The sequence below is a fragment of the Podarcis bocagei genome (genome assembly GCF_964188305.1).
Source record: "Podarcis bocagei genome assembly, chromosome: 13".
NCBI classification, from domain to species: Eukaryota; Metazoa; Chordata; class Lepidosauria; order Squamata; family Lacertidae; genus Podarcis; species Podarcis bocagei.
In genome coordinates, this window is record NC_138138.1 from 29,707,977 (window position 1) to 29,731,672 (window position 23,696).

The 23,696-nt window shown below is 45.2% G+C and overlaps 1 protein-coding gene across 3 annotated transcripts; it reads left to right on the forward strand.

Moving 5' to 3' along the window:
- Positions 1-111: 111 nt before the first annotated feature.
- On the forward strand, positions 112-14,664 carry LOC308570491 (epididymal sperm-binding protein 1-like). 3 transcript variants are annotated; one of them, XM_081165389.1, is made up of 10 exons: positions 112-212; positions 3,290-3,451; positions 5,028-5,174; positions 6,869-7,033; positions 8,570-8,734; positions 9,615-9,761; positions 10,818-11,021; positions 11,314-11,469; positions 11,677-11,738; positions 13,592-14,664. In XM_081165389.1, exons 2-9 carry the CDS (start codon positions 3,385-3,387, stop codon positions 11,706-11,708), a joined length of 1,083 nt encoding a protein of 360 aa, XP_081021515.1. In that variant the 5' UTR covers positions 112-212; positions 3,290-3,384; the 3' UTR covers positions 11,709-11,738; positions 13,592-14,664. The 3 variants fall into 3 exon arrangements, with proteins under 3 accessions (XP_081021515.1, XP_081021517.1, XP_081021516.1); XM_081165391.1 differs by lacking the exon at positions 112-212 and adding an exon at positions 1,192-1,209; XM_081165390.1 differs by lacking the exon at positions 112-212 and adding an exon at positions 1,194-1,238.
- The last annotated feature ends 9,032 nt before the right edge of the window (positions 14,665-23,696 follow it).

Here is a 23,696-nt window from a genome sequence, read left to right on the forward strand (position 1 = left end):
TGGTGGTTTTGTTCTAATGCATGATTGTATAACACACCATTCCCATTGGTTGGACAAACAATGGAACTTCTATATGATTGGTTGCTTTGCTCTAATGTGTGATTGGTTTGTGTCTGATTGGACAGTGGGGTTCTTGGGGCCAGTTGAACAGTTAGAAAATTCAGATGGAAAACATGGTGAACTTGCTGAGAGGTGTAAGAATCGGGGGGAAAGTGAGTAAGAAAGGCGCTGCTTCAGAAATGTCTTTAAGTGATAATAATAACTCTGGGCAGCTCCCAACAGATTGAAAACAGAATCAAACATCAAACATTAAAAACTTCCCTAAACAGGGCTGCCTTCAGATGTCTTCTAAAAGTCAGATAGTTGTTTATTTCCTTGACATCTGATGGGAGTGCATTCCACAGGGCGGGTGCCACCACCGAGAAGGCCCTCTGCCTGGTTCCCTGTAACCTCACCTCTCACAGTGAGGGAACCGCCAGAAGGCCCTCGGAGCTGGATTTCAGTGTCTGGGCAGAACGATGGGGGTGAGTATTGTTATATTTATATTCTATTTCCCCCCCAGGATCTCAGGGTAGAGTACTTGGTTCTCCCTTCTTTATCCTCACAACAACCCTGTGAGGTAGATAGGTAGTCTGAGAGATAGGGACTGGCCCAAATGAGCTTCAAGGTCACCCCAAATCCCACTGAATTAAAGGAGATTTGGGACTAAGTAACATATGTATCATTTATATGTGTCATTTTTGGATTTGTGGCTTGTCTTCTGAATGGTAAATAGCAGGCACAGCCACTCCCCCTTCAAAAAATTAGAATCAGAACCACAGCATGTTGGGAGAGAGGGATTAATCCATTTTGCCCCTGCAATTGTCACAATAACAACAAAAAGGCTGTCCCAGAGGAATGCTTCAATTGATGTCAATCATGGTAATGGAAAATTAATAACAAAACCTTGGACTAAGTGACCAGTATATACATATTATTTCATAATAATTAAGGACTTTAATAGTACACTGTTGCTCTTTGCAACCATCATGATTAACCTTGAGTGAGCTTGTGGGGGGCAGAGGAATAAATTCTCTGTTTTGGGACTCTCACAGTAGATTTGGCAGATTGCTTTGGAAAGGGCAATGAAGAGATAACAGGAACTTGAAGAGTTTATTTCCGTGGCCAGACAAAACAAGCACCAGTCAGACACCAGTTCTCCAGCGCATGGTATTACCTGAAGCAGGTGGCAGAGTGAGGTGATGAGCAGTTTTGAAGTGTTAAGAGGACAGAGTTGTGTGTGTCACATGGCCTGGACAGTGGTGGAGGTCCTTGGGAACTGAGTGGGGATGGAAGCACTGGGAGGGAAGGCAAAGCAAGAGTGAAGAGGTTCCATGAATACCTCTACAGCAGGACTTTTGACCTCATCACTGACCACAAGCCGCTCCTGGGCCTCCTCGCCGGTGATCGTCCAACTCCACCGGTCCTCTCGCCACGCATGCTGCGATGGACTGTTTTCCTGGCTGCCTACCACTACCGGCTTGTCCATTGCCTGGGGAAATCGATGGGCCATGCTGACGCCCTCAGCCGTTGCCCTCTTCCAGCGTTTGTGGAAGACCTGGCTCCTGCTTCATCGCTCCTCCTGATTGAGGATCTTTCGGCAGCGCCTGTATCGGCTGCCACTGTGGCCTCCGCATCTGCCCAGGATTGCACCATCAGCCGTGTGCTCAACTGGGTGTGGACGGGGTGGCCACAAGGGCCTTTTGCATCGGAGTTCCAACCGTTTGCAACCAGACAACATGAACTCTCGGCTCATCGCGGCTTTCTGCTGTGGGGAGACCGTGTTGTGATTCCCCAAAGACTCCGTCAACGTGTCCTGGAGGCTCTGCACGTTGGCCACCCGGGAATTGTCAAAATGAAGGCGTTGGCTCGGTGTTACGTCTGGTGGCCTAACATGGATGATGCCATCACTGCCTGGGTGTCCGCCTGTCAAGCGTGCCAAGAATCAAGGCCTGCACCACCGGCAGCTAAGGGACACACCTGGGAGACGCCCAAGACTGGCTGGAGGTGGCCCTGATGCCCTCCACCACTACTGAGGCGGTCATCCGGGTGCTGCGAGGCCTCTTTGTGACGCATGGGTGTCCTGATGTCCTTGTCTCCGACAATGGACCGCAGTTCACGTCAGGCACTTTGGAGTGGTATCTTTTGGGACTGGGCATCCGCCATGCCCTAACGGCACAATTTCATCCATCCAGCAATGGGCAAGTGGAGAGAATGGTGCGCTCGGCAAAACAGGCACTGGCGCGCCTGGACCGGGGAGACTGGCACCAGCGGGTCGCTGAATACTTGTTCGTGCAACACATCACCCCTCCTGCGGCCACAGGGCAGAGTCCTGTCGAACTGCTTATGGGCCGCCGCCTCAGGTCCCCGCTCTACCGGCTGCACCCGGACTTTGCCATGGCCGAACCCCCAGGATGTGCCAATGCACCACGGTCATTTGTTCCAGGAAACCAGGTCTTTGCCCGGAACAATGTGGGGGACATTCCTTGGGTGCCAGCCACAGTAGTGGGAGTCACTGGACCTCGCTCGTACCAGGTGGCACTCAAAGACGGATGCTTGTGGCACCTGCACATAGACCAACTTAGGCGCAGGGTTGGGGACTTGGACACTACCGTGGTGCCCCCAATTGCGCTCGTGGCTCCGGAAGTGACACTTACAGATGGTGAGGCTCCACCTCTCTCGCAAACTGCCAGTGTGGAGCCGAACCAAGCCACTTCAGAGGGTCTGTCAGACTTACCACAGACTCAGACCACTCCACTTGCGGAGGCTCCACCCACAGCAACGGATCCAGGGGACTTGGTTTCAATGCCACCTAGGGTTGCACCACAGACTCAGCAAGAATTGGGTGGCCCCCCAGACTTGGCTACCAGTCCCCGGTGGTCTGGCAGAGTTTCCAAGCACCCAACTTATTTAAAGTACTATGTTGTTGGACATGTATCACTGTTGGTCTAAGTATGTGAAATGTAACCGATATGCTGGCTAGATCAGCAGCAACTTCCAGGTCATTGTGTTTAGCTCTCAGGGATGAAAACTTCACTTGTTAGTTTCAGTCTGTGTAGCCTCTGTTAAAGAGATAGGAGCAGGCAATGGCAATTTTCTTCCCTTTAGCCATTTGGCAGTCCCAAGCAAAAGCTTTGTCCTGTACTGTATCAGCTCGTGCAGAAGTGAAGCAAAAATGGGAGCGGTCTAATGCTGTTTGAAAAGGTCAGGTTTAACATAGCAGGGTTTTGAACATCTCCTTCTGTTGTAGTTGTGGGAGGAAGATGTGGCCGGGCAGGGCCTATATAAAGAATGAGCATGATGTGGTTTATTCACGCCTGTCAGATTCCCTGACTGAGAGTAGAGATGGCTCCTGTCATAGCTTTCCTCACCTGCACCTGGGCTCTCCTGCCACTGCTTATGGCATCTGAAGGTAAGAACCATTCCACCTGTCAATTCTCTGGCCCCTTTCTGCTGGGTTGGTGTGTGCGTCATTTTACTTTCTTATCTATTTAATGAGATTTATACCACTTAATCATGAAAGCCTCTAAGTGGTTTACATAAAATATGCATTAATATTATTGATAAAATAAATACTGAAAATAAGCCACCCTATTCCCCTATTCCCCCCTATAAAGCCAAGAGTTTTAAAAAATATGCATTATGAAACACATATTAGCGTAGTTTTCCGTGTATAACATGCCCCTGTGTATAAGAAGCCACCTATTTTTGGGGACTCAAAATTAAGAAAATGCACCATGCACTATCCATGTATAAGACGACGCCTTCTTTTAAACTTCAAGAATGTAGGAAAATGTATAGTCTTCTACACAGAAAAATATGGTCTATATTACATCATATCAAATGGGATTACCTTTATGGGCAGACTTGCTTAAGCATTTTTTTTTTAAAAAAGCTGGCGCCAAAAAGTGTACATCAAAAGTGCCTAATATCATGGATCTAGTTACAGATCTGAAGAAGTGTGCATGCACATGAAAGCTCATACCAATAACAAACTTAGTTGGTCTCTAAGGTGCTACTGGAAGGAATTCTTTTATTTAATATCATGGAGTCCTACTTTCAACAAATCCCTTGCAGTTGATTTTAGCTTTAATAGTTAGTCTTTTATTTTTGCATTGAATATTAAAACACACAAATTGACATATTGAAAAATGACAGATTACCGGTAATTACGTAACTAGTAATGTTATCATAATTGGGCATGCTGAGGAAATAAGTAATTTGCCATCCAAATAAGACAACATGTCTCCGTTCCCCCCCAATTCCACATATTAATTTGATCCATTACATCAAATAAAGCTCTCTGCAATTCAGGTTATCATGTTCCACCCAGTATTTTACAAAGGAGCCCCATATTAAATAAAAGTGATATTTCCTTCTTCCAAGAAAAGGGGGTTCTCCTTATTTATTGAAACCTGCACAGTAGCAAACAATGTTCCTAGATTTTAGCCATTTCATCACTGACATTTTTTAATACTGAAACCAAAGCAAAGCAAAACAGAAGCACCTGGTTCAAAATAAATTCTGGCAAAGTTGATTGATTTTTTTTGCCACTGGGGTGCTTTTTTTTTGCTCCTATACCCAAATGAAACGTATGAGACACAAGTGGAAGAAAGGTTATATATAACAAGTAGTTTAACCAAATTAACCAAATTAGTAAAGTATGCTGCTGTTGAATGCTCCCCTGCAGTGTGCATGCCAGGCCCTAAAAGGGCCCATAGTGCACCATGCATTTTTGTACACATTATTCAGCTAGAGAATTGCACTGCAAAATTTGGAGACGTGAGAATTTTGAAGGCACATTGTTTTGAAAAGTGCGAATTTGGTAGATTTGCCTTTAAATGCAAACTGAATCAAACCTAGCTCCTGGACACCCAAGGAACATCCATGATAGATGGCCATCTCTTCTGTATTTTTCTTTTCACACAGTTTCTGCTGAGTGTGGTGCAACTTTCCTTATTTTTCCTTTTCCTTTGTCTCCCTTCCAGCCCCTCCAGGCTGTGTTCTCCCCTTCCTTTTCAATGGCAGATACTATTCTTCGTGCACCACTGATGGCAACCCTGACCAACAGCTGTGGTGTGCCACAACTGAAAACCATGACAAGGATCGTAGATGGAAGCCATGTGCTCTTAGAGGTGAGAGGCATACAGTCCTTCTGGTAACATTCATTTGCGTGTTAATATGTCGTCCTGCAGACTATGTTTATTTACACACTGAAGTGTTCTATGAGTTGAAATCGATCCAAAAAGGTCCTAGCAGGGCTGGCCTGCTCATGAGGTAGACGGAAGCAGCAACCTCAGGCAGTGGAATCCAATGGGGGTTGCAATCCTATGGCTAGCAAGCATCACCAGCAGGCCAGTGGGACAGGGATTCCCCTTACTCTACCACCACCTCTCCCTCCTCCTCTTAAAGATGTTATTCCATTTTCTGAGCTTGCAAAAAGTCCTCTTGCACCATCCTAAAGGGAGTTCTAATCCTCACAATGCCCAGTAATGCTCATTGCCCCCTCTTCAAATTAGCTCCTTTGGGCAGTTGCCCATTTGCCCTCTTGGAAATATTCCTCTGATGGAACATTTGTTCTGATCTGTTTGTGGGGAGGTTATACAACAGCAAGCATTCATGCTGATTTGCTTGCACAACATTTACAGTGGTACCTCGGGTTACATACTCTTCAGATTACATACGCTTCAGGTTACAGACTCTGCTAACCCAGAAATAGTGCTTCAGGTTAAGAACTTTGCTTCAGAATGAGAACAGAAATCGTGCTCCGGTGGTGCGGCGGCAGCAGGAGGCCCCATTAGCTAAAGTGGTGCTTCAGGTTAAGAACAGTTTCAGGGTAAGTACGGTCCTCCGAAACGAATTAAGTACTTAACCCGAGGTACCACTGTATATGTCTTACCATTAGACATTTGTTTATCCCAGACTGTTTAGGGCATTTCTCTGCCACTTTACTACTTGTAAAAGTATGTATGTATGTATGTATGTATGTATGTATGTATGTATGTATTTTAAAGTGGCTTTAAGCTACTTCAACTATGCAAACCTGAATTCCTGATGTGGACATGAATCCCTCCTGCAAGATATTTTGCTCTGGAGGTGACCAAAAAGATTAACAAAGTTCATTACAGTCTCAATCTCATCCTATTGTTAAGAAGAGCAGCTTTGCAGGGAGTGATTAACCATCTTCCTACTCCAAATTGCTCACCATTAGCTGTTTTCCCCTCTTGCAGTGTTGATACTGCATATCGGCCCATGCAAACATGTTTGAACGTGTGTGTGTGTCTAGGCAATATGGAGATGGGGTCAACATACTCTATCACTGCTTTTCTGCTCTCAGTCACTCTACTCAAATGTGCCTCCCCCAGTAAATGGGCAATGACACATTTATACTTTTGTGTAACATATAGTAACCCTCTGACCTCCCCATTCAGGAAGTAAATAGGTTTAATTCTCGTTAATGATACGTATCTGTGACAACCCCCAGAGGCAGTGTCTATATAGGCACTATGTGTCTTTGCCTGAGTGGTTGGATTTCAATCCCAGCAGGCAAAGGAAATGGGGTTTGGTGGTGGGCAGTTGATCAGCAGCATATACAGACCCTGAAGCCTTTGTCTGCCTGGTTTGATTTGTCTTGCCTACCTGTCAAAATAGCCCACAGTGTTTGGGGCAGGTAAGAATCTGGCTGTTGGCTGCATCCAGTTCCCTGCCCCTGCGAAAGGGTGTGACTATTTTTTTTAAAAAAGCATAATATAAGAAAAAAGCAAGAAAACTGTTACTAATGATTTATTGGCATAAACATGCACAAACTCTGCTTTTGTCTTTTGCCTAGAATATGGAGGCAACTCGAATGGAGCAGAATGTGTTTTCCCCTTCAGCTACAAAGGCCATACTTACTACACCTGCACTAACAAGTTCGAAATAAAAGGGCGCTACTGGTGTGCTACAACAGGAAGCTATGATAAGAACAAGAAGTGGAGCTTCTGTGCTGACACCAGTATGTAAACTGGGGGCCTGTTGGATTAGAAGCCAGGGTTGGGTTGCGTCACAGGGCTTGGAAGATGGCTGGTTGTAGATTAAGCACAATGAATGATTTTTTGGGGGTACACATTACTGAGAATATTCCCTTGTAAATTCCATTCTCTGCAAATGCTCTTTGTAAACTCTCCTTTCCAGTGCTTTGCTTTCACTTTGACATCAGCATCAGCATTGGCCAGGCAGTCACATTACAAAGTGGAAGTGTGAAATTAAGGGTGTCAGAGCCACCCAAAATTAAGCAGTTTTTCCATTTATTTTAGTGGGTGGATTACAGACCCTCCAAGTGTCACTATTTCCCTGGGAAAGTCCTAGATTTACAGAAGCCATTCTGGTTTTTTATTTGATCTGCTCCTGGAATGCCCTGCTTTTCCTTAGGGTGTCCCTATTTTCATTGGAGAAATGTTGGAGGGTTTGGCATATGTTTAATTTTCTCCCATTGGAATCAATGGAACATGAGTGGCAATCCTATACACACTGTTTTGGGAGTATTTTTCTTTATTTACTTAAAACATGTTTTACCCCAGGCTTGATTGAAGAGGGGTGTGTGGTAAAAGCTTTCAGAGTGGCTTGCAACAGTCAATAGTCAGATTATCAGTGTGGAGCAGTGGCATTGCAGGGTGGGGGCAGTTTGCCCCAGATGCCATCCCTGGGGTGTGTGTGACGAACCCCCCAGTGCAGCGGCACTCACATCCCCCCTGCAGGGTGGATCAGTCCTGCGCCGGTCGCACTCCAGGCGGCGGATGCGATGGCGGGGGGTGATGGAGCCAATAGCTACACCCCGGTGCAGAGTCCCTGCAATTCTTTCTCTCCTTCTGCTGTACCAGAGTTGAGGATTCCACCTCCATCTGAGGGCCACCCTTCTAGGTAACGTTCCCAGGGCCACATGGTAGTGATGAGAGGAGTGAGAAGGAAAAGTGAGCACAGCAAAGAATGTCCATATTACCTTACACTTACACAGCCCTCTCTGTCCTTCATTCAGTCATGCAAGAAGCGTTATCAGAGTTCAAGGACACATTCTAGCTATCCCAAAACACTCAAGGAGGGGTCAAAGCAGGGCTGGTGAGCAGTGACACTAGGGAGGGAGTATGACCTGGGGAAAGGCCTGGGGGTGCATTCAGTCCCCAGCCCTGAAGTTCCCCAGCCTCGTTTTATAGTCTGATTGACCTAAAAGGGACTTACCTCTGAGCAGATATGCATAGACATATCAGCCGGAATGTGGTGGAACTCAGTTCTGGCACCTCTCAGGTGGGCTCCATTGCCATTATAAGAGAACATGGGAGGCTTACATGGTGAGTTCTGGCACCTCTTCTTCTAGAAAAATAGCACTGTGCATAGGATAGCATTTTTAAAACTTTAGATGGATGGTGATGTGGGTAGTTGTTCCATGATTTAATCAGGCATAGGAATCTGATTGCTGAGCGCATTGAGCAGGACAAAGAAGCATTGTGGGTTATTAAGGAAGCCCCTCCTTCTCTCTCTTCTCCACTTCTTCCAGGACTAGATGCAAATTTAGCTACAGGGCCCTGCATGTTCCCTTTCGTCTTCCAAGGCAAGTGGTACAAAGCTTGCACAACAGATGGGAGATTCGATGGGAAGCTCTGGTGCTCTCTTGTCACCAACTACGATGAAAATCCGACGTGGGCATACTGTGAACCCTCAAGTAAGCAAAATAGGGAAGTATGTGGGAAAGGCTGTTCAGGGTGACAGACCAGAAATGTTTCTCTTCCTGTTCCCAAATAAGGGCTGAACACCTGGCCATTATTATTATTATTATTATTATTATTGCATACCTGTCCTTCACTATGAAGTCCCAGGCCAGGTTAAAAGTAGGGTTGGTCCTCACAATATTGGCTGCATTCAGGAAGTACTTTATTCAACCCAATTAAACTGGAAAATCATGGGAGTTATGTGCTATAATTTTCCCCATGGTTTTTATGTAACACACTATGTGATGAAATCTGGGGCTGTATTTCTGAAACCAATTCTTTCCTGGCCTTGGGAGAAAAGAACCACACATGAGGATTAAGGGATGATGACCCGTCTGATGGCACACGCTGTTGTGGGACACAATGTGAATGAAATCTAGTGCAACATGCAGTACTATCCTTCAGGAAGTCACCGTTCCATAACTCCACAGGTAATGCAGTGTACAAGGAATGTTGGGAAAGGGACAGAAGTGCCAACATTGTAAACAGGAAAACGAATACAATAATTCCCACATCTGAATGCACATTATATCTAAGGTGTCATTTTATAATAAAATCCTACTGCAATCAATGAGACAAATTCGTGACTTAAGTGGATTTCAGTGGTACCCGAGTACAACTGACATAACCTGGATTCAATCCATTTCATCTATCTATCTATCTATCTATCTATCTATCTATCTATCTATCTATCTATCATCTGCAGAATTTGGCCAATTCCCCTTACAGCTGGCTAGCATGCACACAAAATGCAACGGAATATGAATATCACACCAATCCCCTCTTTATGTTGCTTCAGTTAATGACTCACCTCTCCACTCTGTTTCTCTTCAGAACCTGCCTCCTGCGTCTTTCCCTTCAAGTATAGAAACAAGTCATACTCCTCATGCACCAAAGAAGGAAGTTTTGATGGGCAGCTGTGGTGTGCCACAACTCCAGACTATGACAAAGACAGCAGTTGGAAAGGATGTTCCCTCCAAGGTAGAGTCCTGAGCTGACTGCCTGGCTGCTGCCGGCTTCGCCTCCTATTTATGCGACTGGCCCCACCTCCAGCAGTGCTAAATGATTGAGGTTTGGCGGGAACCTTCAAAGAATAGCACTGAGAGGCAGGCCAGCCCAAGCAGCCGGTAGGTCCCCAGGATCCTGCAAAGGGCGCCCACAGTGTAAGTTGTGAGCGCTCATTTTGGGCCTAGTTTGTGGTGCAAACCACCCTTTGATGAATATTCATCATGGCAGTGCAGAATCTAGCAACTGAGTATGTAACATCTGGGTTTTCATCTTGAAGTAGCAGGGAGGTATAAGGTTCTGTATGACCTGGGAATTTATGTAGTATAGGCAAGATCAGGCATAGGCAAACACGGCCCTCCAGCTATTTTGGGACTACAATTCCCATCATCCCTGACCACTGGTCCTGTTAGCTAGGGATGATGGGAGTTGTAGTTCCAAAACATCTGGAGGGCCAAGTTTGCCTATGCCTGGACAACGTGAACCTAGCTTGTATATCTGTATAGTATTGGCAGTGAAAAAATACATGTTCTGTTATTTCCAGTTGCCCAGAGCCATATAGGCATTAATCTGCTCCTTGTACGGTGTCTTCCTAAAGTGGCCTTCCTGGATGGTGACTCTGCAGATAACAGGATTTTAACTGAGTTTTAATTGGATATAATTGCAATCCCACAAAATGTAGCGATGACCACCAACGTGGCTGGCTTTAAAAAGGGGGTTAGACAAATTATGGAGAATAAGGCTCCCAGAGACTACCAGCTACAATGGCAGTGTTCCACCTCCAATGCCTGTGTTTAGTAGCTGCTGTGAATCGGAAGTGGGGAGGTTCCTGTATGGGCTTCCCATAGGCATCTTGCTGGCCACTGTGAAAACAGGGTGTTGGAGGAGGTGGGCCTTGGCCTAATTCATTAAATGTTTGTCTTTATCTAGTCCTTGAATGCAGAGGCATTGCCCATATCCTTGATACGGTTCTCTTTGACAACACGACAAAACTCTACGCCATGTTATTTTTTGTGTCCCCCCTGTCTGCAGAGTATGGAGGGAACTCCAATGGCCAGCCCTGCTGGTTCCCTTTCACCTTCAACAACCAGACATTTGATGCCTGCACCAATGAGGATGACAACGGCGAGAAGAATGGGGGATACTGGTGTTCCACTACTCCAAACTACGATGAGCAAAAGCTATGGAGCTTCTGTGCTGACACAAATTTGAGAAGTGGGGAAGTTTTGTTACCAGGTTAGCAGAAAGCTGCCCAGGTGGGGATGTAGGAGAAAATTGGTTTCAGACATGCAGCCTGATCTTATGCATGTTTACTTGGAAGCCCATGCCGCCAAGCAGATTTTTGATCCTAATGTGTTGAAGTAATATGCTGTAGGCTGCAATTCAATGCACAGTTATTTGGGAGCAAATAACTTCTAAATAATCAGAAGTATTATTAAGATAGCTTCCTAGCCTCCTTATTCCTTTGCTAGAGGTGCTCATCTCATGATTTTCTCTCACATTCCACTCCCAACGCTCACGGGACAAGATGGAGAATCTACGAAGAGCTGTGTCTTTCCTTTCACCTACAATGGCAAGTCTTACACAAGCTGTACAACAGTTGGGACAGTAAACTGGAAGTACTGGTGCTCTCTCACCAGCAACTATAATATAGATCGCCAGTGGAAATACTGCGAACCTTCAGGTAGGAATGAATCCTTCTTGGTGCTTCATAAAGTACTTTATAGTGGGCATGGGGAGCAAGAGCAACAGTGGAAGCGTCACAGATTAGAAAGCTTTCAGTTTTCCATTCTGTGCAGTTTTGTATCTATATTTAGGTTCCCCTGAAGTCCTGGTTTCCTTTTACAGCTTAAATCCCCTCCCCAACAAAACTTTACCTTATGTTCAACAGATTTGAAAAAACAAGAAGATTATCAGCCATAAAGACAAGCGAGACCGGCAACTATCAGTAAGGTAAATGTGTTTCATGTTTCCATGTCATTTTTATTTGTCTCTCAATCTGGGAACATTTTTCAGCTTGAGGGACACATTCCCTTCTGGGCAACATTCCATAGACCACATGACAGTGGTGGGCGGGGCCAGGAGCAGCTGTGGGTTCAGCAATAAATGCAAATTTTACCTCTGTACAGTAGGCTGGCTCCTTCACGCTCTCACACCCTTCTCTATCCTCCTTCCCATCAACCAAGAAGCATTATCAGAGTCTGATGATACACTGGAGCCCAGCAAAAACATCCAAGGAAGGTGCAAAGCAGGGCTGGTGAGGGCTGTGTCTCACAAAGAGTGTGAGGCCTGGAGAGAGTCCTGAGAGCTACCGTATTTTTCGCTGTATAAGACACACCAGACCACAAGATGCACCTAGTTTTTGGAGGAGGAAAACAAGAAAAAAAAAATTCTGAATCTCAGAAGCCAGAACAGCAAGAGGGATCGCTGCGCAGTGAAAGCAGCAATCCCTCTTGCTGTTCTGGCTTCTGGGATAGCTGCGCAGCCTGCATTCGCTCCATAAGACACACACACATTTCCCCTTACTTTTTAGGAGGGAAAAAGTGAGTATAGAGCAAAAAATACGGTAAATAGAGAGTGTTCTGAGGTTCTCCACCCTTGCTTTGGGCCCTGTCTCTTTTAACATGCAATACTGCTTAACACTTCAGTAGACAATGAATGATCAAGAGTTAATTTGGGGGGAAAGTGGTGATGAGCAAACTTCCTTTCCCTTCACTTAGAATTAGGCTTAGCAAGTCAAGGTGATTCCTACCTCCCCAAGCCACATATAGATAACAGCTTGGTTTATTTTCCTAATTTTGAAATTTGGACCTGGCCATGCTTCCAATCACATAAATAAGCGCACAAAAGAGTCAGAATGCCTCTCTCATCAAGTGCCAGGGGCAAGTGCCAGGAGCAGGTCAGTAATAAACATACACAGCATCAGTGAACTTAACTCCAAGAAACAAACAGCTCAGGAGGCCAGGTCTAGTGAGCACATCAACTCTTCCTGGTAGATCTTGCCCCAATGAGGCAGTTGTGAGAACTGAAGGTCCCCGTCTTCCCACAGTTGTCTAATCCTCCCCGCCCGCCCCCCCAGATCCTTCCCAAGCAGTTTAAGACTTTCTTGATGTGTGTGTGTGTCCTTTGCCCTGGGAGACCAGGGGGAAGGAGAGCTGGTCACAGCAGGAAGGGGAGACCCTTTGGCTTCTTAAGCAGCCTGCCTGATCTCTGCCTCTTTGACCTGCTCCTCTCTAGCTTCTGCTTCTGGCCTGCTGTCTGCTACAGACTCTTTCTGCTCAGTAAATCCTGTCACCTCTTCAGCTTCCAACATCTCCTCCTCCCATTCTTCTCCCTTTTCTCCCTCTGACCACTCATCGTCATCCCACCACCACTCCCCTGGCTCCAAACCTTCTTCCCTTGGGGGTTCCCCAGCTAGTGCCTCCCACCACTCCTCTACATCCAGCCTCCCCATGGCATCAAGACACACTGACTTGCACCCTCTTCTTTTTCTGGTTACCAAGTGACAGTTCTGGAAACCTTTCTGTAAGATCTTTTCTCCTTGGCTCCTTCAAGGCTAAAGTAGCAACACCCCAGGCACCAATAATTCTGTGAAATGCAGTTTCCTATGTTGCCCGAGTACACTGGGTACTCTGGAAATGACATGCCCCAGGGCTCCTTATGCCTGAGAATGCTGCTCTTTGGAGTATTCATGAAATCAGCTCATGAACCCTTTGCCTTCTAGCTTTATTGGACTTGCTACATGCCTATTGGCTCTGACTTTAGGTGTTGTTGGTAACTAACCAGCATGTATCTTTTCCCACCAGATTACCAAAACCAATCAACCAATATCTTGGACATCTGTGATTCCCACTACATTGTTTCACTAGTGGAAAGTGGCTAGTTTTCATCTGGGCCTATCCTGTTTCCACCTATGCTACAACTATGGATAAAGTCTCTTACATACTGCAGCTGCTCTTCATCCCTGGCCTAGGATTCTGCTAGGGATCCAGTCTCTGAAGATGTTTTGCCCTCATCACCAAGGAACAGCAGTTCAGAAGCACCACCAGCATATCTAACACTGTTGTCAGTTTCATCCTAGATTTCCTAACTGATACACAAACTCCTCCTCCGTCCTTTACTCACATGATGAGCAGCTCTGTGCTCAGTTGCTGAAAAACAAAATCTATTCTTGTCTCGTCTGACAGCTGTAGTCTTTTGGATTATACACATGGTAGCACTAAGTCATATAAAAGCATATTAATTAAAATTAGTAATTAAAATCAAGCAGTAATATAATTGTGCATTTTCTGTACGGCCATGATTTCACTCCCTTAACAATGAAAATATGGGTTCGCATCTGGGTTATCATTAATCATCTACGGATTATTATGGTTGGGCAGAAGAGTGTAAATAGGGTAGGCTTGGTGAAATGTTAGAAGCTGGAGTGGTGTGAATAGACAAGGGAGAAAAAAGAAGGGAGTACTGCCTACAGCATCTCCTCCCCTATAGCTGCTATTCTCTAGCCTCTGCTAATTGGAATAAACTGAAGGAAAAGGGTTCATTTGGGATCAAATCTGAAATATTTAAATTTTGCTATATAAAGGGAGGGTATACTGTGTAATCTAGCTAGCATGAAATAAACACTATTATCAAGAACTGATGAGGCTGCTCTGTTCTGGGCACCTATGTAATTGACCTCTGTGTACCATTGCATAGTTTACACTTTGATGACAAGATGACGTGTGAGTGATGTTACAGATGTACACAAGAAATGTGCAACTTTCAGATGATTGTGGGTGGATGATTGACCCGGGTTGTTGTAAATGTGTCCTCCTGTAACACTAAGTGGTTTATTTCACCTGAATACTTAATAAAGTCTATCCTTGCAAATTCACAATAGAGTAGCTTTGTAAACTGTGAACCACCAAGACAGAGAAGCTATGAATGAAGTGGAAAAACTCTGACACCGGGAGCTTCATTCCTGTCAGTGTTTTTCTATGGGTACCCAACATGGTGCCATCCAGATATTGTTGGTCTACAATTCTCATCAGCTAGAGCCAGTGTGCTTGATGGTCAGGGAAAATGGGAGTTGTTGTCAACAACAACAACAACAATAGACTACTCCTGATCTAGTCCCACTTTAGTTCCCACAATATGACTGCAGACTCCCAGTCTACCCTCTTCAGCTCCAGTGTGCTTGCTCACAATGTCTGTTCCTCTGTTTGCAGAAAGCTGGTTCTGCTTACTGTTTCTCATTCTCCAGCAAATGTTTGGGGGATTGGAACCTTTATGTGTTGAATTCCTTAATGGGGATGCAATTAAAGAGAGGGAAAAGAGATTTTTTTTCTGCTCCCAGAGTATGCAAGGTGGTGTGATCAATAACTGCATTCTCCACCAAATGTTAGAACCCTGTTTGGAAGTTGGAACTGAACTGGAAACTTTGTTTGAAGGGGGGGGGGACAGCACAAAGTGGCTACAAGCACCTGAAAACTGAGCCTGGTACCCAAGCTCATGCAGAGATCAAACTCTTATTTCTTAGTGTCTGACTTGTATGCCTTTTTTGTGGTGTGCATAGATGAACAATTCTTTTAAAAAATAACATAACATACACATTTTTCACAAAGCTTTTGCCCCCTAGTTTTGATATTCTCCTCAATAAAATGCATTTGTTTGTGCTATTTTCACTAATATATGCATGCTTATGCACATTTAACTTAGTAGATGCGTTTTTGGAAACATTACTTTGCTGAAGAAGTGCTTTTGCAGAATTCAGAGAAGTGCCCATTTTTAAGAATAGTTGCGTTTCAGTTTATGTATTATTTCAGAATATGTGAACTAGGTAGAATCACTTTTTAAAAACAAAGTGAATTGACCCCACCACCCCAATCCCTAATTCTACCTTTCTTCCACAGAACTCAAGGCAGTCATGATTTTCAGGTAATCTATCAAGTACTGAGCAGGTTTAGCTACATCAGGCTTACTGCACTGTTCTCATACTTCCACAGCATAACCCTGGTTCTAGAGATTCCATGCACAGTACAGCTTGCATGGGAAATGAGTGAAGTTTGCATAAATAAATAAATAAATAAATAAATAACTGATATGCAGAAGCAGCAAACATGGAATCTGTGCATCTCCTTGTGGCCTTGGTGATTAATTTGGGAGAAAAGAAAAGAAAGTGCTGATTCTCAGGCTGTTTAAAAGCTACTCCTTTCTGTTCTCAAAGGCCCATATGTGTGTATATGCGTTGCTGTTCACATCCCTTTTCATGCTCAAGGACATCTGTGCCATTTCTTTGCACATTCCAGGGTAGATTCCTGGCACCAAAGACAGAACCTGTGACTGATTCCTGATTAGGTCCTGACTGAGTGTGCTAGTAGGATTCATCTGTCATGATCCTGGAGTTATTAAGGTGATGAACACCCACGTGAGAATAGCGAACATTCTTTCCAAATATCCCCCAAATGCAGCAAACAGATGCTCTGGGCAGGCAGATCTGTTAAATTTGATTGGATCTTGCTTGCTCACTGCCCCCTTGCCAAGCATTCTGCTTCCTAACCTTTGGCCGTGGCATTGACCTGATCAAGTGGTCAAACTGAGACCATGAGTGCAACTTCTCTTTAAACCAACAGTGGGACAAATGCTCTGTTTGTCTGCTCTCATTTCTTGTAAGTTATTTGCATTGGTAAATAAAAAAAATGCTGAGGTTTAGAAATCCTTTTAAAAAAATTAAAAATTAAAAAACTCCCTCCTGGAAACTCTAGTGAATTGCTGGACAGTCAAGGAGGAGGAGGTAACAGTGGCAATGGTGAGGTGGTCCCAGGAATTTGGCCATTCAATAACCATGGCCCAATGGGAAAACTTATGGAAGATCAATTGGAAATTCACAAATTGTTACACGATTAGAGAGAACTTTCAAAAAATGCAACACCGATGGTATCTAACACCATGGAAACTTTCGAAAATGTATAAAAATGTGTCCAGTAATTGTTGGAGATGCGGAGACTCAGGAACTTTCTATCATATGTGGTGGATATGTAGTAAAATACAGGTATTGCGTGGCGATTCCCACCTCCCACCAGTTGGAATAAATGAAGACACAGGACAATGTTATTTTAGGTTAATGGGCGAAAATTGGCCACAACTTTATTGGTTACAGGTAAGAGCGGTATTGGCTTTAGGCACTGGTCCTATCAGACTATCCGGCATGAGAACCGGAAAGGGTTAACACCAGCAGGGGGAGCCCCTGAGATGCACATCCCTAGGCACTCCCCGAGGGGTCACCGCTCGGGCGGGCGCTTTAGGCCCTAGCCTCCATAGGTTTCGGACGAGGCAACGCCCCCTGGAAGCCTTTACCGGACTACCCGTAAATATTTGGGGGAGGTGATGGCGCTCCTCCCCCCCAACTCATCTGCATAATAATGCCCCTACCAATGCCTAACTGCCAAACCAAAGACGTTGTGACGATTTGCTACGAGGTAGGGGAAAAAACCAAATGGCTTTTCTTCAGTGCCAATTAACCAAGTGGAAAAATTCCTACCAGGCCCCTTACGGCGACCAACCAAGGTCCATAGCAAGGTCAGAGGGAAAACCTAGAGGGTGGGTGGGTGGGAAACCACAGCTGCTGCGAGGACGAAAAGGGGAGATCCCGGGGCCGCGCCGACCTTAAGTGACCCAGGCCACGCCCCCCAGGCCAGCCGAGGATTGCCCAGGTCGCGCGGGGCTGAAGCCAGCCCCGTGCACATGTTGGGGGCATGAGCCCGCAACCCCACCCCCTCCTTATGTCGGGAGTGGCTTTCTGGGAGAGTATCCATGCAGAACTGCAAAAAATACTAAAGATCTCTTTCAATAAAAAACCAGAGGCCTACCTCCTGGGAATAAGAGATTTGGATATTCTGCAAAAGAGGAAGGGTATATTTTTATATGTGACGGCGGCAGCAAGAGTTCTGATCACAGCAAATTAGAAGAGTAATGAAATCCCCTCTATACAAGATTGGATCCAAAAGCTGACAGAATATGCTGAATTAGATGGTCTATCAGAAAAAATAAAGAATAAATCAAAACAGGAATTTGCTTCAAAATGGGAGGTTTTCAAAGAATATCTGAAAAATAAATATAGTAGTTTAAATTCTGTTGCAGCATTCGAGGAACTTCAGTAATATTTGCAAGGTAGATATAAGAAATTAGATATATTAAGAAAAAGTTTAATTATGATAAAAGTGTGTATTGACAATAAATAATATGAAATCGAAATATGGAATAGATGGGAGGTTGGGTCTTTAGTGTTAAGACCAATATATGTTTTATTGTTTGCTAAGAAAATTATGTTTCTATGGTTATTCCTGTCTGTAATTTGGTATTTGTGTTTTTTTCTTTTTTCTTGCTGTATCAATAAAAATCTTAAAAAACAACAACACAATGGTAAGAGACCACAGGTGAGCAAGAGGAATGCCATGATGGAGCCCATCTCTTCTCTAAGGCACTCTGACAGGCATGAGGCGGGTATTCTTTTTATAAGCCCCACTTAGACCTTTCCTTCCTTCAACTACAGTTGTCTGATGTTTGCACAATCACAAGAAATGTATTTCCCAACAGCAGCTCAGTGTGCCTGATCATTTTTTATTTCTTCTTTCTGCACAATGCTAAGAACAGAGAAGTGGGTCTTATCTTGTAATGAGTAAATAAGGAGGCTTCCTTAGAAAAGGATTACATCTGACCTGAAACAGAGAATTATTCTCTCTATGTATCAACATACAGTGGTACCTGGGTTAAGTACTTAATTCATTCCAGAGGTCTGTTCTTAACCTGAAACTGTTCTTAACCTGAAGCACCACTTTAGCTAATGGGGCCTCCTGTGGCTGCCGCGCTGCCGGGGCACGATTTCTGTTCTCATCCTGAAGCAAAGTTCTTAACCTGAAGCACTGTTTCTGGGTTAGCGGAGTCTGTAACCTGAAGCGTACGTAACTGAAGGTACCACTGTACAGTTCTACCTTGTTTGGAATACAAGGCATGGCTTCTGATTGGCTGAAGGAAGTTCCTGCAGCCATTCAGAAGCTGCGGTAGCTTTATTAACAGCTTTTATTACAGATTTATATTTCATTCCTAGTTCCAGGCTGCCTCTGCAGTTTTATTAATGTCATATAGTTTCCCCCTCATTTTCTCGATCTTTTTCTTAAGGGGACTGATTTCCTGTGCCCACTCTTCTGACAGTTCATTTTTAAACTACTGTAGGAGTTCAGTTATGGGCTCCCAGTCCTCTCTTAAGAGGTGTGCTGATTTCTGAGGCACAGTGGGGCCTAGCACTGGATCACATAGCCCCACTGAAGAAACACTCCCACAGGGGCCAAACTAGGTTTGTAGGGATCTTTCTTTATAGTTTTGAAGGTTCTGGCTCATGATCTTCTGGATAACTTCTTGTTGGGTTGTCATAAGAGAGTGGCCCCCCTCCTCAGGGGAAGGACCAGGGCCCTGGAAGGAGCGCAAGTGAAGGCTCTGTACCGGTCGGGAAAAGACAGGGACCACACCAGGATTGGAAAAAAAGCAAAGCCTGATCTTTATTGAAAGAACAGAAAAAATAACACAAAAAACTGTTGCAACAGGGTCCCCGCTCACGCAATGACACGGAGTCAGAGACCCTGAACAAAGGGACTGCCTTGATTCTTATACCTTTTGATTTTCATTCAGATCAAATAGCAAGGAGGTGGGGGGAAGCGATATGAGGGGTGTGAAGAGTGGATTAACATAAGGTAAACAGGATGTTGAAAGAGTTTCTGGAGGTGTCAATTTGCTGAAGGGCTCAGGTGGTAGGTGTTGATCTTCAGGTGGTATGTGTCGATCTTCGTGTTATTTAATTTTGGATCTGCTTAAAATGGCTTTTCCTTTATCTACAGGAAAACCTCCGCAACTGTTGATAATCAGCATGCAGGTGTGAGGCTGGATGTTTGAGAAGATGTTCAGGAAATGACTTAAATGTTAATGTGAAATCCTATTCTGCATTGCTATCAATTCGGGTGATAGCCTGATGTTTGCATACTTTTTGGAAAATAGGATTGCTTTATTTCGAGCTCATATCTGTGTGTATTCATGGTATGGTTTGCAGACCCAGTAGGAGGCAGTGTGGTGGATTGAGTTTTGGCAGCCTTTTGGATACAATATTGAGTAAAGTATATACATTTTGAAATATATAGATTGTTACATTATTTTAAAACTACATTTTGGATACATTCAGAAAAGTACAGCAAACTACATTTTGGATACATACACAGGAATGGCAACAGGCACGTTACATTAAGATGATGCATTAAAAAGGCACACATTATATTACATTCAATGATACGTGAAGAGACACAGTAAGATGGCATCTTCCCAACAATGCGTTCTTTAAGGCACAGTTTATTATTATTGTGGGACTTTGGGTAGGATGATATCGTTAGGATCATTTTACCTTTATTCCCCTCTCTGACCCTGACTCTCTTATGACAATTCCCCTCTCTGAGGCTTAATTTTTTGGAAAAAAAATTATTGCCTCACATCCATTGCTACATACTCTCCTTCTCCAAGGTGATACATGGGCAGGACCTCGGGAAGGGTGCGATCGGGTTGCAGTGGTGCAAGAATGGGAGTGTGGGGTAAGGGTGAACGGAAACTGGACATAAGGATAGGAATACATTGTCCGCAGCAGCACAGGATGCCAAGGAAGACAATCAGGGAAATGAATATAATCAGTATGCCTCTTGCTAATTCACGGAGCCAAGAGGTCTGAGGTAGCCATGACCAAGGATCCCAATCGGAAAGACCTTCATGGGGGATCTCTTTCAGAGTATCAGTTAGGGAATCTATGGAGTCAAGGTGTCCAGTGATATTGAGGGTCTGGTCTGACACAAAGGAACAGCATTCTGTCCCGATTAATTTACAAGCACCTCCTTGGGATGACAATAAATAGTCCAGACATAAACGGTTTTGAATGGACATTTTGCGCACTTCAGTGAGCTCGGTAAGGACAGAACGTGTAGTGGCTTCTGACTCTTTCATGAATTGTAACAGGACATCAGCAAGCCTAAGAATGTGTAGGTGATTTGAGAAGGTTCCATAAGCGGGGAGGAGGGCTCGGAGCCACGTTTCCCCATTTGGTTTTGGCTGTGGGCGTGTCGTGGGAATGGGGGATCGCCTGTTTCTCAAGCGGCCGCCAGGTAGAGCTAGGGTAACTCTGAACCCTGGGTGAATGTGGCCGAGGTAACAGGACCCCTGCATATGAATAGAGACCCACGTATAAGCTCTTTGCGCACAGATCCAAAATAGTCCTCCCAGCGGCTTTTCTATACGCCCAGTGCGGAAGGCAGTAATGAGGTCTGGCATAGGTTTTTCTCGAGTGAAGGGTGTCAGTACTGCAGTCAAAGCATCACTGAGAGATTTGAATGAGCGGGTGTGGGAGTGGTTATGAACCAGTGTGGTGAGTCCCTCGGGGTCGGTTTTGATGGTAACATTACAGGCGCTGGAGCCTACATGGTCTCCAGTTCCCGAGAACTCCTTGCACACTGGTCCAAAGGTTCGGCCACTCAGATAAATATATTGGGAGCTGGGTTTCAGGAAAGTTAGGTTGCGTTGAAGCAGGTAACTAGATCTGTATTGATCTAGTGTAAGGGGTGTGCTTATAAAGGGTATCCCTTCATCAATGTGTGACGGGGCGTGTGCACAGATCCAGCACTGCGAAAGATTTGTGGTTTGTACTACCTTCTGTAAAAGTTGTACATAAGAGTTTGCTTGCCATGACGATAGTCTGCGGGCTGGGGGGGGAGGTGTTATTTCTGAGAGCTTAACATGTCTTGGGGCAGTTCCTATGGGTTGGACAGGGTCCTGGGACTTGAGGAGCATTGGGTCAGTTGCTATTCCCCCACATCGTTGCGGTCCCTCAGGATCCCATTCCAAGGTTTTCCCACCACCCACAGGATGCAACCACCCTTCAAGATACGCTTTTCCTACCCAGTCAGAAGTTGTGTGTAGGTCCCATATACAGCAGAATCTTCGGACGCAAATACCTTGGTAGGTGGAAGTAGCCATTTGATTGGTGCAATAAAATCCATAAGTCCAATGTTCGTAGTACATGGAATCTGTGTAGCTTTCCCAAAGTCCTTTGCCGATTTCAGAGGGTTGATAGTGTCTGCTGACTTTTCCCCATTCAGCTTGGATGTAAGTTCCATTGTGACAGGCCAAGCGGATCCATGGATCTTCAAGGGTGTATATGGCTCGTCCCAGGATGGCATAGGAGGCACTTCTGATGATAAGTTCCCAGGCTTGGGTGTTTCTGAGTCGTGGTCGGAAGGCGTGGGGAATCAGGTTCCTAGTGCCGGACAGGCAGAAGTCGAAATCTCCCAAGGCGTTGAAATCGTTGGTGTCTGTAAGGTCGCGATCAAGGTAGAAGTGTTCCACGGGGGTGTCTCCACACTGGGACCCTGGCGGTACACTGGTGGCAACTGGAAGGAGGGTACAGATGAAGTACAGGGACGTCAGGCAGGCGATTCTCCAGGAAGTCATAGTGGTGAACCTGTAAAAAGAAAAGAAGACAGACAACACACACGGACACACACAAGGAGGGGGAGGGGTGACAAAAAAGGGGGGAAACAAGGGGGAGAAGAGAGATTATCCAGTGTTGGAACTGGTTTTTTCTTCCTTCCGGAACTGCATTCTGATGGGGGGGTGGTCGGGGTCTTCTGGGCTAGGATCGACAAGTATCCTCGAGAGCCACTTTTCTTCAGAACTCTTCCCTGGTTCCTCTCCAGCTGCTAGGGGACTACGATTACCCCCGTTGTCATCAGTTGGGCAGTCCTCATTGTCAGGCAGAGTCACGTCCGGCAGGGGGTCTGGGTCTGCGTCGGGGAAGCTTGGAGGATTGGACGCTTTGCAGAAGGTGTAATGGATCCAAGCACTCCTCTCTGATATTTTAATTGCAGTGGGTGTTGTGAGAAGGATCTGAAAGGGGCCTTCCCATGACGGCTCTAGAGTGTCCTTCCTAAATGATTTCACTAGGACCCAGTTCCCAGGTTGAAAGGGATGGGCATCCACATCCAGGGGAACATTTTGGTTTGCTGCAGCGTATTGGTGCAGCTTCTTAAGATGTCGCTGTAGTTGTATAACATAATTAGTCAGTTCGTTTTCTCCCACCTCAAGTTCGGACACAGGAAGCTGAGTGGTGTGGGTAGGGGATGGGCGCCCAAACAAGAGTTCATAAGGGGAAAGTTTTAAGGTTCCTCTCGGTTGACTCCTGATATTGTGTAATACAATAGGAAGGGCGTTGATCCACTTGAGACCAGTGGCTGCACATATTTTTCCTAACTGAGTTTTGATTAGTCCATTCATGCGTTCAGTTTGCCCTGACGATGAGGGATGATATGGGGTGTGCAGCTGCCATTTAATGCCGAACGCTTTTGCTACTGACTGCACTATTTCCGCAGTAAAATGAGAGCCCCGGTCGCTGTCTAAACGTCTAGGTACCCCAAACCTGGGAATGATTTCTTGTACCAGAATACGGGCCACAGTTTGTGCAGTTGCACGCTTGACTGGATATGCTTCGGGCCAAAAGGACAACTGATCTGTTATGACAAGTATGAATTTATAGCCTAAGCATTTGGGAAGTTCTGCAAAGTCCAGTTGCAGGCTTTCAAAAGGGAGGAAAGCCCATGGTCGAGATCCAGGGGGCTTTTTGGGTTCCCTCTTTGGGTTGTAGCTGGCACAGATAGTGCAGTTCTTTGAAACAGCCTTTGCATGTTGGTGAGCGCCTGGGGCGTACCAGTGTCTAAGGAGACTATCGGCCAGCCTATTTGCCTCCCAATGCGTGCATTGATGTAAGATACGCAAGTGTTTGGGGACCCATGCTTTGGGCATTATGAGGCGCCCATCAGGAAGTGTCCAGGCTTGACCAACTTTATGCCCCCC

Bases quoted from the DNA above. Each gene is read 5' to 3' on its own strand.
- LOC308570491 (XM_081165389.1), top strand. From the start codon at position 3,385: ATGGCTCCTGTCATAGCTTTCCTCACCTGCACCTGGGCTCTCCTGCCA. The intron at 11,022-11,313 runs GTTAGCAGAAAG...TCACGGGACAAG, and splicing joins TGGGGAAGTTTTGTTACCAG to ATGGAGAATCTACGAAGAGC. The intron at 11,470-11,676 runs GTAGGAATGAAT...TATGTTCAACAG, and splicing joins GAAATACTGCGAACCTTCAG to ATTTGAAAAAACAAGAAGAT.